The sequence below is a fragment of the Nicrophorus vespilloides genome, unplaced genomic scaffold (assembly GCF_001412225.1).
Source record: "Nicrophorus vespilloides isolate i.1.1-1 unplaced genomic scaffold, Nicve_v1.0, whole genome shotgun sequence".
Lineage (NCBI taxonomy): Eukaryota > Metazoa > Arthropoda > Insecta > Coleoptera > Silphidae > Nicrophorus > Nicrophorus vespilloides.
Window position 1 is genome coordinate 4,852 of NW_017097128.1, and position 19,375 is coordinate 24,226.

The 19,375-nt window shown below is 32.2% G+C and overlaps 1 protein-coding gene across 1 annotated transcript in view; it reads left to right on the forward strand.

Annotated features, from left to right (window-relative positions):
* Nucleotides 1–488: 488 nt before the first annotated feature.
* The window catches only part of LOC108559046 (dorsal-ventral patterning protein Sog), a 28,340-nt gene continuing 9,453 nt past the window's right edge, over nucleotides 489–19,375 (forward strand). The window contains exon 1 of the mRNA XM_017916176.1: nucleotides 489–776. Coding sequence (XP_017771665.1) covers nucleotides 647–776 — 130 coding nt within the window. The 5' untranslated portion in view covers nucleotides 489–646. The remainder of the gene's footprint in view (nucleotides 777–19,375) is intronic.

Consider the following 19,375-nt stretch of genomic DNA (forward strand, 5'->3'; position numbering starts at 1 on the left):
CTAATCCTTTCGAGTGCGGATTGGACGGGAAAGGCGTTATCCTGTTGCGAGGGTGGTTCGAAGCAGGACAACCGAGATAATGAAGTAGTAGGGGAACACTACATAGCTGCTTGCTGCGATCTCAAAGTACTCAGTTTACAACAGCATCGCGTCGATAACAGCACACACACACAAACTCCATACACACGTAAACTGTACGTGTATTTCAATACGTATACGCACGTAGACACACACACACACAGACAAATGTATGTATAAGTATGCACATACATACAGAGTGCCACCTTATTACATAAACGAGTATATAGAAAATTTACGCGCCGCACACATATTGTGCTCGTATTAAATGCGGGATCGATGTGAAAATGAGTTCGCAAAGTTGTTAGACAAAAAAGTTCTGTAATTTATAAATAGTTCCGTAACGTTTTTAGTGAAAAAAATAAAACAACAGTGTCGTCGTGTTTTATATAATTAATTACATTTTTTTGTTGGTTCGTCAAAAACAAGTAAAGTCATATAAAACGGTCGTAATTTATTTATCGACTAGTTTTATGTACTTACATAAATATATATAATATACATATTGTGTGTGTATATATATATATAAATTTTCGGTTTGCGAATCGTACGATTCCGTTCAGGTGAAATGAACTCGTCGGAAATGAATGTTCTGTGCGTTTTATTTGTACTTTGCATCAGTGCGATCGCCGTGCAAGGACGCTCCAAAAGTCCTTTACTCGACGAAGACGGAGCTAGGATAATTAACAAAGCAGCAGGTCAGTGAGTTTTCAACTACTATACTATAAACACACAATTAGATTTAATTAGAGACGTGCGGATGAAGGTTTCAAAAGAATAAAATGGGGATAGAAAAAGAAAAAAAACCCTTCAAAACTACCACCCAGAAAAGGAGATAAACACGATTCTTGGCCGATGCGGCGCGCACCGCATGTGACCAAATTTTGATACCTTTGGCGTTCAACCCATGCCAACGTCGAAATACCGCACCTGGTTTATTATTAAGCCGGCGAAAAGGTGCGAAAACCTGCAGAAAAAAAAAACAAAAAAAAAAGATAAAGAAAGCGAGGGAGGAAAACAAAACGGAAAGAGATAAATAAATAAATACGGAGGATTTTTCGCGCTGCCTACAACCTTGATATTATCTTGATAAATATAGAATCTAAATCTGGGTCAAATTTATTTAAGAAAGGCGCGAATTAATATTATATATATATATAAGTGTATATGATTTTTTTTCTTTCTCGTGTTTTTTTTATATTGCAATTTATTTTTCCTCGTTGAAATAGGCGAGATGAGAAGATGTGAATCTTGCCTTGGGTGCATTGCGGATATGATGATGGTCTCTGTACCATGTGTACAGAGCGAAATTGCACATCGGGAATGAAAAGGTCTGTTCATCTCTGGATGGCCTGAATGGAAGAAGAAATAAGAAAGAAGTGTTTTATTTTTTTTGTTGTTGTTCTTGTAATGAGCAAGAAAGAAATGAGGAGAGGAGAGAAGAAAAAATGATGGTGAGAGGTGAGGTGAGGATGGAGGAGGAAGGTTTAAATATGGCCATTTGATATCTGGCCGCTGAGAGACTTATTAGGAACAAGCATTTTATAGCAAACAGTCCAAGTACGTGATGTGAACGTGAATCGGATGGACGGCAATGCGCCATTTTAGGCGGAAAGGGCGCTAAATGTCCTTGTGATTTTTTTTCGTTCTTCAGAACCGAACGACACGCCGAAAATTCGCACGAAATTCCCATCCGCTTATACCTGAAAACTATATTCAATTCGACATGAAAAACTGAAATAGATTGCACTACAATTTTACTGTAATTAAGTCTTAAATAATACATATAAAATGACTTAAATTTCCTAAACATTATCATTACAATTAAATTCGATATTTTTTTACTGAAATGACTATAAATTACTGAAAAAAGTCTACTGAAATAGATTACACTTAAATTTTACATAAATTAAGTCTTATATAAAAATACAGAAATAGATCGCACTACAATTTTAATGCAATTAAACAATAACATGAAAAAATGACTGAAATTTCCATTTAAACCTAAAAATTTTCATTACAATTCATTTCTATATTTTTGACTATAAATGACGTATAAATTACTGAAAAAAAGGCAACTGAAATAGATTACCCTTAAATTTTAGTTAAATTAAGTCTTATAAAAATACAGAAATAGATTGCACTACTATTTTAATGCAATTAAACAATAACATAAAAAATTTACTGAAATTTCTATATAAACTTAAAAATTGTCATTACAATTGAATTAAATTAATTCTCATCATTTTATATTAAATCCAATGATTTATGTTTTATTTTCTATTTATATTAAAATCCATTTTGTAACACATTTGTAAAAGACTATAAATAATAATTAACCAATAAATTGAAATAAACTACAATTAAATTGTAATGAATCAATTAAATTTCAATGAAAATGAAAGTATTGTTCTGAATATTAAAGACATTAATTTATGATTTATTTGTTGTTTCTATCAAACAAACGTGCTTCCATTAAAAATCCATTTGGCGTCTAAATTAATTAAGAAAAAGAATAAAATTTCTCAATTTTATTTAGATATTAAAAATTAATAACACGCAACATAAATTTATGAGATTTTTTGAATAGAAGAAAAAAAAATAAAAAGCTAGCACCAATTCTAAGTACATTTCTTCTCTACGTAAAAATAAAGTTAGTTATAACTAATAAAATTAAGTCATAATATACATATTTTTTTTGTTGTTACATAATATACGTGTATGTATTATAAATTCATAGATTTACTGTTATTTAGACTACAAATTATTTAAAATGGAAAACAGTTTATAGATATTATTAATTAGTAGTTTATTAAATTTTGTATTATTTAAAATATATTATAAGTTAATTTGATATTTTGAATACTTTTAGTATTAAACTAAACTAAATACATACATAACTATAAAATAATTTATTGTATTTTATTTTATATATAATAAATAAGTATCCGTTATAAATCCATTTGGTATCACAGTTATTTTCACTATAAATGATACATAAAAAAGTCGAAATAGATTTTGATTAAATATATTAATTAAATTAAGTAATAAACATTATTTTACTAGTAAATAAATATGTTATGTAAAGGAAAAAAGTTAAAATATTTATTTATTTGTTTGTTACCACGTGCGATACTTTATAGTGATAGAAAGAAATGTCCGTGTGACATAGACAGTGTGAATCATACGAGTGTACGGAATTAGAAAAAAGTAAATGTTTTAGTCTCGCCGCAATAGAAACAATATTGCATCACTATTTGACTCTGTTAAATAAAATAAGTAAAAAATGTACTTTTTTTTTTATTTTGATCGTTTTGTTTGATGAAATATTAATAAACTGCAATTCTCAAATAAAAAAATATTTTTTTTGAACAAATTTGAGGATTTTTTAAAGAATTGCGATGGATTTGTAAGAAGGTAAAACTGGTGCACGTATTATTTATTTGCTTCGGCCATTTTTTCGAAAACAGTTTTTGCATCACTTTGCATGCGTCATAGGAAGTGTTTTACGTGAAATTTTTGCTTAAATAATCGCCGCCGCCGCCGGGTCCGAAGCCTGGGGCATTATTTTGCAGAGACGAAAATTTCTTTCACAAACATTGACCGCGCCAATATAATATAAACACGCCATAACTACGAGAGAGACAGACAGAGAAAAAGAGTAATAAAAGTGTGTAAAAACGAGAAGAAAAGTAGACAGAATTATTACATTGTGAGGAAGCCGTTTTCCAATTTCAATTTCGAGCTGTAAAAGTAGATTAGATAAGGTATTTAAAAAAAAAGGAACATGAGTAAAGAACATATGATTTCACTTTTCTTTTTGTACAGACAACGAAAAAAACGGTTCTTTCTCATCATCAAAGCGAAAAATGGAAAGAATTAAAGCAGCAACAAACCGCAGAAACAAACAAATATGAACAGGATTGAAAAAAAAAGAACACATAAGGAGAGGAGGAACGAAAGAACGATAATTGAAACGTTACATAATCGCGCCGAACAATGCCCATTAATCATTCGTGATTTATCGAGGGCGCAAGAAAATAAACGTAATCATAATCATTCCCATTGAACGCGTTTGTGTGAAGTATCTCTAGTTATTTATCGTTTCGATTGTTCTCGCCGTTTGCGGATCCGAGGGGGCCACCGAAAATTCTGTTGGCTTTTATAAAAATGGGTGAAAATGGAACCTTGACCGACGGTGCGGCTTTGTTGTGCGTTAAATTAATTTATTGTCTTAAGAGCGCCATTTAAGTTTCTTTTATTTGAAATATACGTCCATCGTAATTTATGGACCTTCCGAAAAAAAAGTAACGTACAAAGAATGAGAGAGAGAGAGAGAAGGAGGAGGAGGAGGAACACAGATTCGTTCGAAAGTTGTCGCAGATCCAGTGAAAACGAACCAGACTCGATTCGGTCATAACCATTGTTGTGTATAGTTCTCCTTCGCCTTCTGCGTAGCGATCCATCATTCAAAGTTCGATATTTTTTGTATACAATATTCCGAGATTTACATAATCATTTGAGAATTGAAAATTGTTTTAGCATCGTGAGAAAAGAAGTTTAACTAAGAATAATGAGACTAGTAAATAAATTTAAATTAACCTGTGCTAAAATTTACCGCATTTCTGACCATAAGACGCACCTTTGATTTCAGTTTTTTTATATTATTTATACTTCCAAATATACGCTGATATTTAGGCCACAAGACTCATCTCTATGAAGAACGTCAATATTTTATCCAAAAGATGCATCTTTTTAAATGGACTAATTAATCTACTTACAATTTAGTTTTTTTTACTATGTTTTTCTTTTAGTCTGATGCATATTGTCTACCAAAATATATGTTAATATTTTGTCCACTAGACGATTTTTTTTAAATAGACTGAAATAAATCTACTTATAATGCAGTTATTTTATATTAGTTTTTGTTTATAATTTGCGTTAACCATACGTTAACCACAAGACGCATTCACATTCGTTAATATTTAAACAACAAGACGCATCTTTTCGAATAGATTGAAACAAATATTCTTACAATTCAGTTCTTTTGCATCAGTTTTCTCTTCTAATGTGAACTGCGTCTTATAATACGGTGCAATTTTTGTCTTCATATTCGTTAATATTTAAACTGCAAGACGCATCTGTTTAAGTAGACAAAAATCAATACTTTTATATAATACAATTATTTATTCCTAATTTTATAGTCCGGCATACTTATAGTCCGGTACGTTTTATTACAATAAATTTTAATTGATACAAATTGAAACGTGAAAAAATATGTATGTTGTTATGTTATTTATCAAATAAATAATAATACTAATTTATTGGTCAGATAATAACAATACAAAAAAACATAGATCACAAACAAAAATAATTAATGAACTGGCCAAAGGGTACTTTAACAATACTATCAGTTTCGATTAAAGTCGATATTTGTCCAATATTAATGAAATTTCTAAATTTGAGTTTCGTTATTGATTTTCCGGATAAATAATTGTAGTTTTTGTTATTGATTAATTGAAAACAAATAAATTGATATATGATAATTTATATTAATTGATACACCTTTTGATTAATAAGCAGATATTTTGAGTTTTAAAATATAAACGAATATATCAAGAGTAATATCTGTTTTCTTGTTGTTGTTATTTGCCTTTGAGAAGATCATGTGGTTGCAATTCAATGACGAAAGATGCGCAAATGGCGCAGAAAAACAACGATTACTTTTGTCTTCGTTCGCGGGGAGCAATAAATTTGCGATATGGACTTCACTCGACTCTCTAATTATACCAAGAATACTCTACAAAATCGATAAATAATAACACAAGTTTAAACCAATTATTCTTTCAATCATTCTTAATTATATTTTAACATTTAGAAATAAATAAATTTCATTCATTTTCAAAGGAATGAGATTTTTTTGTAGAAATTTTAAAAGAAACATTTTTAACTTACAATTTAGTGATAAATTATGAAAATCAACTTCAATTATAGATTAATATTAAAAATATTTTGTTTTACAAATTAAATGGAAATGAAATACGCATTAAATATGTGAAAAGAAAGATTGTTATATTTTAATTATATAACATAATTATTACTGTTTGTTGATTGCAGACGTTAACATAATATTAACATTCTGATTATGTTCTACAATTATAAAATAATCCTTCGCTACTTTTCGGAATTGTTTTCTATGTAGAATTTGTAGTCTTTATAACTATCTCAAAATTTATAATTATTGAAAACAGTTAATTTGTCTAGAAATATAAATTGGTTGTGTTAAGAAACGAGATGAACCTCTTAATAGAAATACGATGATTATAAACTACGGTTTGTTGGACAGTTTCAAGCTGGGATTAAGTTTTGTGAAAACATTAGATAAATTTTGAGGAAATTCAAAGAATGTTAAAATTAATTTGAAATTAGATAACGGTGTTTGCGTAACTTAAGTTCGTATTTACATTCAGCGTTTTTTTCTTTGCGTGGAGGATTACTTTCGCAATATTTGTTATGCTAACGGAGTTATGCAAAAAGCAAAAGGAAGATGCGATTCGGGATCAGTTGTCGCCGCATTCTCTGAAGATGATGGTGATTTCCGTGAGAACTGATGATGATGTCACATTGTTTGATTGTTGCGATGATGATGATACCCATGATTACGATGATGTCGATGTTGTTGTAGCGGGATGTGTATCGGCCTTTCTCTCTTCATCTATGGACGTGTGTGTACGCGTGTGCATGTTAAAATGCTTGCGGTGGACGACCTCAATCCAGAATACGGTACCCAAATAGAAACGCGTCGCGACGGCAGACCCGACGCAGAGGCTATAATTGTTGGAGGAGATCGCACGAACGGGCGTCTGCACCGCCGCAATTTTCGCTTATGATGTTATTGGTGAAGAATGCGCGAAAAATATATAACAAAACACATCATCTGATATGAAGAGAACGAGTACAAGAGAAAGAGAGAATAGTTGAAAGAAGCTAACATCAACAACGGAACAACAGTGTCCTTCTTCCACCGAAGAAGGAAATGAAAACAAAGCGTCGCGCAGCGAGTTATGCAACGACGGCGCGTCCCTTTAGCGTTACGCAACGCCGGTGGAGGCGGCTTCATCGGAGGCGTCGCGACGCTTTTCGCAAGCGCCGGCATCGCGCAGTGCGCCGCACGAATTGGGTTTATTGTTTCGGATGCGCTCGACGGCGCGACGGAATTATTCGCCGCTCCTCCATCGGCATCATCATCATCATCATCCTACCACCATAATCATCATCGTCATCACCATAAATCCATCACAATTGGATTTTGGAAAATCGTCCAGGGACATTTGTCTCAATCGCGACTGACAAATTTTAATTGAAAGCGCGCATTCCGAATACTTTATATACTTATTTATTTCTTTCCTTCTCTTTACTGTTACTCAGCGCTTTTACACAATTACCAACTGCTCTCATTCTTGTTCATATATATTTTTTTCTTCTTCTCTCAATTTGCTGCTTACATTTTCGGATTCGTTCGTATTGATGGTGGAAAACGTAATTTACCAGAACACTTTCTAATCTACATGCGTTTATTTGTTGTCATTTTATAACGCGAGAGTTTCCCTAAAAGCGCATAAACTCTCGGCGCAAATCCTTTTTTTTTTGCTTCGAATCCAGTTTTACCGTTTTGGATTTAGAGTAAATCTACGAAAGATTCACAATAATAGAAAGTTGACGTGATTTAATTTATAAAGTCGCTACAGTTATTTCTCAACTTACGACAATTCGGACTTACGAAAGAAATAAATCATTTACACATTTCATTTAGACTAAATCTAATATAGTTTCATAATATAAATTTGATACAGTAACTTCTCGACATACGACTATTCGCACTTACGACGAAAAACTAAATCATAAAAAATATATCAATATTGATGGATTTTGAGTAAATCTACGAAAGATTACAAATAATAGAAAGTTGATGTAACTTGATTTATAAAGTTGGTACAGCAACTTCTCGACTTACGACGAAAAAATACATAAGTAAATGTATTAATTTTGACTATTGCATTTTGACTAAATCTACGAAAAATTCACAAAAATTTAAATGATTTAATTATAAAGACGACTCAATAATTTCTCGACTTACGACTATTCGCACTTACGATGAAAAACATTGATTTTATATTACTATAATCTACTTATATAAAATATAAGAAATATAAATTTTGAAGTACACATTTATTCGACTTACGAACATTTCGACTTACACCCGAAACATAGCCACATAATCCTACAGTAAATGACTATTCCCATTTCTCCTTTCAAACGAATACAATGAAGAATTGTTTTTTTTTAAGAGAATTAATAATTACAAAGCAGTTATCAAATTTTCTAAAAATTTCACTTTATTTTATGAATCATTTTTGGTCTAACAATTCGAATGTATTTTGAATATCGAAGACGCTCACTGGTGATTCATATCCCCCAAAAAAAGAAAAATATCTACATCTAATCACAGTGAATCATTCGTTAACAATAAAAAACTTTTCGTGCGCATATTTAAATTTTGAAGAAAGTGTAGCTTGTAATAAATCTGTTTTACATCATTCTAAAGGTATTTTTTTAATACCAATATACAGCAGCGATGACGCATTAATTACCATTATATTTGTATATTTAAGTTAAATATTTTCTACTAGTTTTTATGCCAATTCATCCATTCTTTTCTATAATTATTTTTAGTGTGTTTTATATAAACTTGGGTACACACTTCTCATTAGCTAATTGCGTAATAAGTAGGCTACAAATTGATTATTTTTAGTTATCTAGAAGCAAACAAAGTTACAATTATAAAGAAAAGCAAAACTGTTCTATACAAAAAAATTGAAACTTTTGAATGGGAAAACTAAGCAGACTTATTGAAACCTCATTGCTTTGTTTGCGCTTGATCGTGTAAATTATCGACGGGATACGAAATATCCCAGGAAAAGGAGTAAATAAATGTCAATGCAAAGTCCTGGCATTTTATTCGATTGCGAGACGTTCGTGACACAAATGCGCGATTTGGTTTGAATGCAAACGGACGTGTTTATACGTCCAAGTTTCGATACGAAAAGCCAGCAAAGTTAAAAAAAAAAGAAAGATAAAACAGCCTGTTTTCATTTCTACCTTTTTCGAAACAGCCAAGAAAAAGAGAAAGAAGAAAAAACGAGTGCATCGAATATGAATGAAATTTATTTACCTGCGTATAAGGACGTATGCAAATCCACGTAACGTATATTTTTTTCGCTCGCAGAATGCAATAAACATTAGAGTTGCAATATGCATTTTTTTTTTTATTAAATCAATCAATTTTATTTTTGCTCGCTCCTTCCGTGCATTTATGAAAATAGAAGCAAGGAGAACATGATAATAGAAAAAAATTACATTTGAATAAATGCAAATCGCGTCGATAAATTGAATACGTATTGAAAATGGTAGCAGAAGCAGCTTCCTTTTATAAATCTCAGCAATGTCGAAACGGTTTCTTTCTCAACAGAACTTTCCCGCAGCATCTTTTATTTTTTGTTTTTTTTTTGTTTGTTTTAACGACATCAATTAAAGTATTTTAACGGGCTGTTAAAACGAAATAGGAAGCTGGCGTTTAATTGAAAACTGACATTGGGGAATCCTGTCTCGCCGTTAATTGATAAATTGTCGACTCGTCTTAATTTAATTCACATTATTGTGATTAGTGTGTTTGTCGTTCTGGAAGGGAAACAAGAGGAATCCGCTTAAGTGATGCGATGTCTCTCCCGTCTGGCGCCTAACCCAATCGTTATTTTCAAACAATTGTCTGTCATCAATTCGCAGACGAAAGCTGTTTAGTCTTCATCTCGTTCATTATTATTTTTTAGGCAACATATAAATAACGCAAATTATAAATTGACAAAAAAAAATGTTGGACATGACACGTTTCGGTCAGGAAGTGTTTACTTAATTGAACTTGATTGGTTAGGAATGCTTTATTTTTTTTGCTTAAATAGTAATACTTCAATTCATATGTGAAGAAAAACTTTTCTGAATTAAAATTCGCATTTTCTAAATTAATTTGAACTTCAAATTTATTTCACGTCAAAATAAGTCATGTTAACAGTTTTGTTTTATAATATTAATGTTTTTATTAAATTATTTATAACTTTTTAATGTTAGCAGTCATTATCGCAAGGTGACAGCTGTCATTAACATAATATGACAGTTGCCATTAATACAAGGTCAATCAACCCATTTGGGAAGCAAAACGCTTCTAAATAAAAATAAAAGCAATGCAAATTCGCAATTTTTAGTAAATTCTAGAATGAAAAAGTGTTAATTAGAATTACAGATTTATTTCTTGATATCACATCCAGTTAAGTCAAGTAAATAAATGTTGTTTAAGGTATCAATATTAGTATTAAATTAGTTGTTACTTTTTAATAATAGCTGTCATTGTAGAATTGTGACAGCTGTCATTGATGTAATATGACAGATGTCAATCAATTCATTACAGGAGCAAAACGCTTCTGAATATAGTAAAAGCAATGCAAATTCGCATTTTTTTTTTGAATGAAAAATTGTGACAGCTTGTAATTAATTTTGTTTAACTTTTTAATTATAGCTGTCATTGTTGCAAGGTTAAAAAGTAGACACTTTTCGTTAATTATTAATATCTTAGACAACTTATAAATGTCACATATTGAAGTGTAAGGAAGTATTTACTTAAAAAATTTGATTAGTTTGAGTTCTAAAATCTTGGAAAAATTTAAATATCGGAACAGGTGGCTCACTTGAAAAAAAAAAGAAAGAGACATGTGGACAAAGCAAAAGCAGTTATATTCTGCTAACTTATGTAGTTCTTTTTTTGTAAAATAAAAAGAATTAGAACTACTGATTTACATATCCATTCTAAATCCAGTTTATCCAGTAAAATGTATTCTCCGACATTAAAATATTCCAAACTAATTTGATTTTTTTAATAGAAATTATCTGCATATGAAGACAATGAATAATAAAAAATTAATCTATATCACTAAAGTTACCTTAATGCTAATTTAAACTTGCATTTGTATGTAAATTATTGTTATAAAAAAAAATAATTAAATAAGTAGAAAGACAAGCAATAGATTATAGCAAAAAATAGATATTATTAAGATTATAATATATATCAGACTACAAAACGGACTTGACTATAAGACGAAAATTTACGAGACAGTCTTTCATACGTATAAGTTCGTCTTCTGATAAAAACAATATGGCTTAATTATAATTAGTCATGTTTACTAAGATGATTAAATTAATGAAGGTTGAAAGAAACATTTGGAATTTTCTATCCTTGATAATTTTCAATTAAACCAAAACAAAGAGGTATGAAACTGCTGGAGGGATATGATTTGCGTTCCGGCCAGCTGCGGCCTTAAGGTTTTGAAGTGATATCCCGAGGAGAGGACGTGTCCGGATGATTCGAGAGATGTTTGCACATGAGAAAAGCGGTCACTCCGAGAAATAGCGATACTCAAAAGGAAGATGAGGATGAGAAGGGAAAAAAAAGTGAAAAACGAGCGGTAGAAGCAATGAATTTGAAGCACTTAAGATGCTTTTGACGTTTCGCAGACGCAGCAACTGGGCAATAAAGAAGCGCGAACTGGGGACCGGGCTTAAAGAAAGAACGAAGAAGAACAAACAAAAAAGGAGACCAGAAGCTTTGCATATAAATTCTAATAAGCTGCAAAAGAGGAAGAGCAAAAAATTACGCACAAACACGTATATTTATATATATGTATATACATATATATAAATTAACGTTAATAAAGATAATTTCGGAGAGCGCGCGTCGCGCTTTAATAAATCGACGGACCTTTATGTAACGGCCGGGGCCGTCGCGACGCCGGTAATTGCAACAATCTGGAACGCATTTCCCAACGTGAAATTTATTGCGCGCCGTGGAAAATTTAAAATTAAACGACAAACGAAGCAAAAAAAATAATAAATTGTATATATTCGTATGCGAATGGACAAACGCAAATTCGGGTTATTTAAAAAAAATATAAATATATAATAAAAAAGAGAGTCCTTCCCGGATCCGAAATTACCTCGAGGTAATATGACTCTTGTCGAAGGGAGAGAAGTAGAAAACAACGAAAACCGCGATTCGTCTATTTATATTTGATTGGTTTCAACGTTTTATTCTCAACTTATGATTTTTTTTGTTGTTCCGACACGTTTGAAGTTCGTTCGTTTTTTTTTAATTACTTTCCGAAGTGGCCCCGGTGTCGCGACGGCCACAATTTAACCGTCGTGGTTACTTTATTTTTACACTGTTGTTGCTGTTGCTTGTATTTCGTTATTTCTAGTTTCTTATTATAATTCTTTAACTGTTTAATTTGAAGACTCTCTTTATACTTTTGGTTCCATTCGGTGTTCATTACAAAACGTGTAATTGGTATTTCTACTTTAAAGATTAATCTGATTTTTACTCTTTTTTTAGAAGATTGGTTTGAAAAATCTCTTTTCATTATTCCTAGTTTCTTATTATACTTTTTTATAGATTTAATTTCAAGAATTTCTTTATAATTTGATTAATTTGAGAATTGAAAAAAAGAGAAGGCTGATTTGCTTTTTCATCTTATTATTTCAATTTTGTTCTCAAATTGTTCTGATTATTATTCTTTTTATTAGAATTGAATTGATTTGAAACATTTTCTTTCAGCTTCGACTTAAATTTTGTTCTTTGTAATTTCTTATAATTTGAGAATTGAAAAAAAAAGAGAAGACTGATTTGCTTTTTCATCTTGTTATTTCGATTTTGTCTTTAAAGTGATCTAATATTCTTTTTAATAGAAAATTTGATTTAAAGTGTTTTCTTTCAGTTTCGACTTATATTCCGTTCTTTGTAATTTCTTATAATTTGAGGATTGAAAAAGAGACTGAAGACTGATTGGCCTTTTCATGTTATTTCTATTTTGTCTTCAAATTGATCTTCAAATTCTTTTCAATAGAAGATAAATTTGAAGAATATCTTTTCGGTTTTGTTACATTCGATTTTCTCTCCGTCTCGATTTCACCCAATAATAATATTTTGCTAGCGGTTTTTAGCGCGCAAATATGTACATAAAGCGGTTACATAACGCGACGGAGCGAGCATCTAGGCGCCGTTTATTTTTAGTTTACTGCGATAATCAATATATACTCTTTATCTTTCCGAAAGCCGGATCGATGATTATTATTATTATTATTAGTAATAATACCACAATCAACGACTACGATTTTATTTACTGCTACCTTCACTTCATATTCGCATTATCATCCAGAACCTTACACAATAATCAAATATTTACTTATATTTTCAAAACCCAATTAAATATTTGATTTTATAATTGCTTTCAAATTAAATATTTAATTAATTTTATCTTCCATTTCTTATTTACCAACATTTTAATTACCGTAATTCTCTGACCACAAAACACAATTTTATACATAAAGAAATCGATTTTGTCTTATAGTTTTTTTTTTTTCAAAATACAATACCTTACATAATGCGGTTTCGATCAGTCCGGATTCACTATAAAATTAAAAAAATAAATACATTTTAATTGAGAAAAATAAAAATAAATTCTAAAAAAATGGTACAAAATTATTTTATTTATATAATAGTAGTAGTTACTCGTTTAGTCCGATAACCCGCACTATGCGAAGTATTGATATATTGTCTCGTGAATTTACATGAAGTCTTTTAGTCTGGTATAACGTGTTGTATTATGATTATGTAATTGAGATTTTTTTTGTATAAAATATAAAAATACGTTTTGGTCGTTGGAATTATTATTATTATTTATTCGGTTCGAAAGCGCGCTTTATGATTGGTGGCTTTCGCTTCTGTCACTTTTATTCCCATTTTCTATTTTCACGACAAACAAATTGCTTTGAAGTGGATCAAAAATATATGAGTAAGTCCTGGGAATTGGCCGCAAATATAAATATGTTTGTCTGTTTTCACTATATATATTTAAAACATAGTTTTTTTCTTCTCTCTCTTTCTTTCATTGCAGTTTTGGCTACGCAAAATAATATAAATTCGCACAGGTTTTCTATCATAATTTTAGTGGGTGATTTACAAAACTTTGATAATTGAATAAAATAGAAGATTATACCACAAACTTTATTTTTATGTAATTGCAGAGTGTTAAAATAAGATTATAACAAATTTATTTGTAGTCAACATGTTTTTTTTTTATAGAAAAGTTCATATTATTATCTAAATTGAAATCGTTTTATAAGTTTAAAAAATTTGGTATATTTTTTTGTATTTTGTAATGTAAGTTAATAAATAATGTTATTAAATGTAAGCATATGATTGAGAATGATGAATTGTTCTTTAAAGTCAGTTAGGTTAGTCGTTGAGTTGGAAGAAAGTTGGCTTGTAAAGGCTATATCATCTTTCAGATTCGTTTCTTCGGTCATAATATTTGAACATGTGCGAGTTCGGAATACGTTGATGACTTAATTCGTGAATACGTCCGTTCTGTCTTGTTGGAGTGTACATGTAGTATAATAAATGGGATCGTAATCCAGTTCATGAATGGGCATTTATTTAAAATGGCCTTGTCACTGCACTTGCACAGACGAAACAGAGATAGAGAACGAACGAACGAGCAGACCAACTCTCGTGGAGGATTAATTCACGAAAGACCACTGTGCGGATGCTGTATTTGGTGGTGGGGAGCGGTTTCGGAAGAAAGATGATGCCGAGAGCACGGATGGATTCATTGATGTAGTTTCGATGATTTCGGTTTACCTCTTTGGTGAGATGTTTGATGAGATGAGAAAGAATCGCAGCAGATGGAGAAAGTGAGCGAGCGGTCGGCTTTGGAAAAGGACGAGGAGGGACACCTTACACGGTTTTCATTGACTCCTACATGGCCTCAAGACCATATGGTCGGTACATTTGGTGCGAAATCCGTGTAATACATCGAAAAATTACCATTTCGCCTTTTTCGAACGCCGCCGACGCGACAAACCTGGTTTCTTCAGACCTACACCTACGCTTTGTTGTTGTTGTTATTATTTTTCTTTCTTTATTTTTAATTCCCCTCTTCGGTTACAATCTCTTACGATCCTCCAACCGACCCGAAGAGGTCGTCCTTATCGGTGGGCAAATACACGAATTTTATCTGGCTATTAAAGCAAACAGGGACGGCTATTTCCTTGTATGTTTACCAACGTACAAATCGTACCCTTTCTTGTTTCCTCTTTTCACTCGCTTCTTTCTCCTCCTCTTCGTTCAATCCTCGAGGATTTTCGCTCGAGCAGATCGTTGACATAAGGTCAACCGTATTATGTGTGCATGTCCCTCGTTGGCGCCCGTCGCCTGCCTGGAATTAAATTAGGATTAAAGCGCACTTAATTACAACTAATAACATTGTTTATGGACATACCGAGAGATGTTTAGTAACGTTAAACCTTTCAACCCAGAAGAAGAAGGAGCAACCAAATTGAAAAAAATAAACTAAGTAATCATAATAACATGAGAGCAGCAATCGCTGATGGAAAAGACGAAGAGAAGAGAAACAGAATAAATAAATAAGGAACGTTACTTTCTCAAATATTTATTACGTTAATAAATTATAGTTGTAAGTATAATTACGTGGGTAAATGGGTTTTTATTAGCATCGCATTTAGATATTGCACTCCATCTTTATATTACCGATAATAACAGACCGACGTCGTCTTTTTCTGGTTACGTCACACGTGGCGGATGCGTTAATTAAATTGGGATTTTTGTGCTTTAATGGTCCGATACGGTTTGGATGCTCGTATCGTTACGAATGCCATTTATTTATTTATATAACAACTGTTCGGATTAGACGGAGAGGAAATGGAATGGACTGAAGAGGACATTCCATCCCACCTCGCCTCGATCATCATTATTACCGAGTCATCGATTTAATGTCGGACAATTAGGAGTCGAAGAAAGGATCGCCGTTTAATTGCTTCGCAAATTGGTATGACCTCTTTGCGAAATCGGCGTTTTATGGCGCTGGATCATCGGGGATGATGAGGCAGGCCTCTGCACGATGATGATGGCGATGAGTGCGTTCATTTGTTTTGACTTTCCGCCCACGTTTCGACTACCGTTGCTCCGACTGCCCACCTTCTCCTCCACCTCCTCCCACTTCTTCTTCCTCTTGGTATATTTTATCGCGTCTGTGCACTTATTTGAATATGATTAAGTAAACAAATATCTCGGATTCGTTCAATCCCATCTGAAATTCAGATTACACTCGACGAAGAAAATATTATATTTTGATACCAAAGCCTACTTCACAAATCATTGTTTGATCCAACTAAAATAATCATCATTTAAATAAAATGTCTTAATTATGGCACCAAATTATTAAGTTGTCTAGATCAACGTTTTTCAATCGATTTGTTGAAACCCAAAATTGGGTAACGTTACAGTTTTAATAGGATGCGAATTGACAGCTGTCACCTTGTGTCAAACTGTTGAAATACACTTAGCTATACTACTAGAAACAAATAAGTTGGGTCAAGCAGTTAAAATGTTGAATTCAAATAGTTGAATTTAATCGTTTACTTTAAATTATGTATATTGATCAGCGTAGATGTGCAAGTGAACTAAAAGTAATTGGATGGATGATTGAATTGAAGGATTGAAGTAAGTGAATAGACTGCATCGAAAATAATGGCATTGTTTGAGAGAGAAACATGTTGATGAAGAAAGAAGGAGTCGAATGAAATGAGAGCTGATGAAGTCGTTGCATTTTGATTTTTCCTTGTTAATTGTTGTGTTGTTGGCGTCGTGTCGGCCGGGTGGCTCTTGTGTGTACGTATGCGTATATGTGTGTCTCGGTTTCGTCTCGTTCCCCTTTTTTTTTGTTTCCTTCTTCATCATCATCATCTTTTTCTTCTTCTCTCGTCGCTTCTTGCCATCCTTTTTACCGTCCGTTCGGTTTGTTAGGCGATGCCTGAACATACCTCTTGATGGATCAAGTTGATCAAGGCAGTCGATGCGTTTAAGAGAGGTGTGTTCGGCATTGAATTCGCGCCAGGCTTAATATAACATGACTAATATATCTTCGAGACCCATCTGGATTGAACTCCTGGCATTTCAGAGGTGTCTCGCATATCAATTTCGATATTTAATATGATGTCGGTGAGGGCGAAAGAATGAGTAGGAGGAGGTGGATGAAGATGAAGACCGGCTGTGGTCCTGGACGTTTTGCCTACTACCACCTTCAGGATTAGAGTTCGCGCGCAGAGGTCTCGGACCTCTCCGATCTCGGATCGGATCAGAGGAGGCATAAGGCGTATAAAAGAGATACGTACAAGAAAAGTCCGTATGGAATGCCGATGCCGTCGAGCATTGTTCACCTTTTCCAATAAATCGAAATGGCCAAATATAGATTTGCCGATTGTAACCCTTATATAGTATCGCCGCATTTCGCCATCCTCGAAGTATCGCCGTATAACAGAGATATTCAATTGATATATTAATACATACCCAAGGCCTTGAATTAATTGCGTTCTCGAGTTATGCGAGAACTTAACAAACATGCCAAATTTAATTACACGCCATCGACGATAATTCAAACCCAGACTCGGATAGTTTACGAGATTCTCTCTCTATATATACATATACATACATGTATGCACTAGTTTCACTTGCGAAGAAGGAAGGAAACCAAAACAAACATACAAAAAACAACCGCAAACAAACAAACAACGACAACAGAAACAACAACAACTAACACATGTAAAAAAAGAAGAGGAAAAACGGTGGTACGAGAGAGGCGGATAGAGACAGAGAGGTGGAGGAAAAATTGCACAAACCGAAAACCAGTTTTCATATTGGAGAGAATTGTGCGTTTTCTGTCTACCTCGGAGACCGATCCAGCCCACCGTGAAGTGCGCTCACGAAACGAGAGAGATTTAATAATAATTACAAACCATATATAACTGCAATATTAATCAACATCCGACTCACTTCTAAACTCTCTATTTTATTGGACCTAGATCAGAGCGCCGCGAACGCCGTTCTCAGTTCTTATGTCACATCATCAAAGCACTTACCTATTCTCGAACACTCACTAGAGTAAACTTGGAGAGTCAGCAAGAAAGTTTCTTTTTTTTATTTTTCAATCGAACCTTGATACATCACAAAAAAAATTAAAACGTTTCCTATTTTTATTTATTACTATCTGAATTGATGCATTAACATGTTGTTTCTATACTCGAATTGTTCGTTAACCGATTTACCACAAACTTTAAGATTCTCCTTATCCTTATACATATATTTGTTGTCCAATTTGTTCGTTAACCGAATACTCACTGTATTAGTAACTAAACTGAAAGATTATTTTATTCTAATCTTGATGAATGAAATCAAGAAATAAACATGTTCCCTTTCTTAACAATTAACTAAATTTAAACAAAACAAAAAACGCGGAGTGAACGTTTAACTATATAAATATAAGTGTTGCATAATCGTTGCAAACAAGTAGCAAAAAAATATATATATATAAGCAAAAACAACGGCAAACGTGTTTTTGTTGCGGGTAATGCGTATGTCTGTAATTAGAAAATTAGAGTTCAACGTTTCAAACTGCTTGCAATTATAAGTAATCCATTTAGCGTTGCGCATTTTTTATTTGTTTTCTCTTTCTCTGTCTTTCTCTCTCTCATTGTCCGCGCTGTCCATTTCCATTAACTGTTTTATTACCGAAGTAAAACTGAATTACTTAATGGCAATTTGTCGCTAATTGATCGACGCTGTTTCCTTTATTTCTAAATTTACAAATTGCTCGCATTATTTTATTCGCGAAAAAGTTACTTGTTCCACTTTTATTTGTTAATTGATCAAAATTTATAGCAATTTAATATAGCAATTCAATTCTTGTTTGACTTTTATTTGTTGCAGTTAATTGAATAACAATTCAAGCGAATAATAAACTTTAAATTGTTGTTTTTAGTGAAAAAAGTATTTAAATCAAATTTTGAAATTTTTGGCCAATTATTGACAAAGTGCAAAAGGTTGTATTATTTGTTAAAAAAAAGTCTAATGTCTCACATTTTTTTGTAACTTAATTAGTTTATAGTTGATCTTGTTGAAAAAATATATATTTGAAGTATAAATGTTTTGGCAAATAATAGTAAGTTTGCTAACAGTTGTCGCTTTTTTTTCTATAGTGTGTGAACTAGTTTGAAGTTGTCAGCACTGAACAAAGAGTGCAAAAACTGAATTTTCTTTGAAGTTCCGACAGCGCTCGAACAT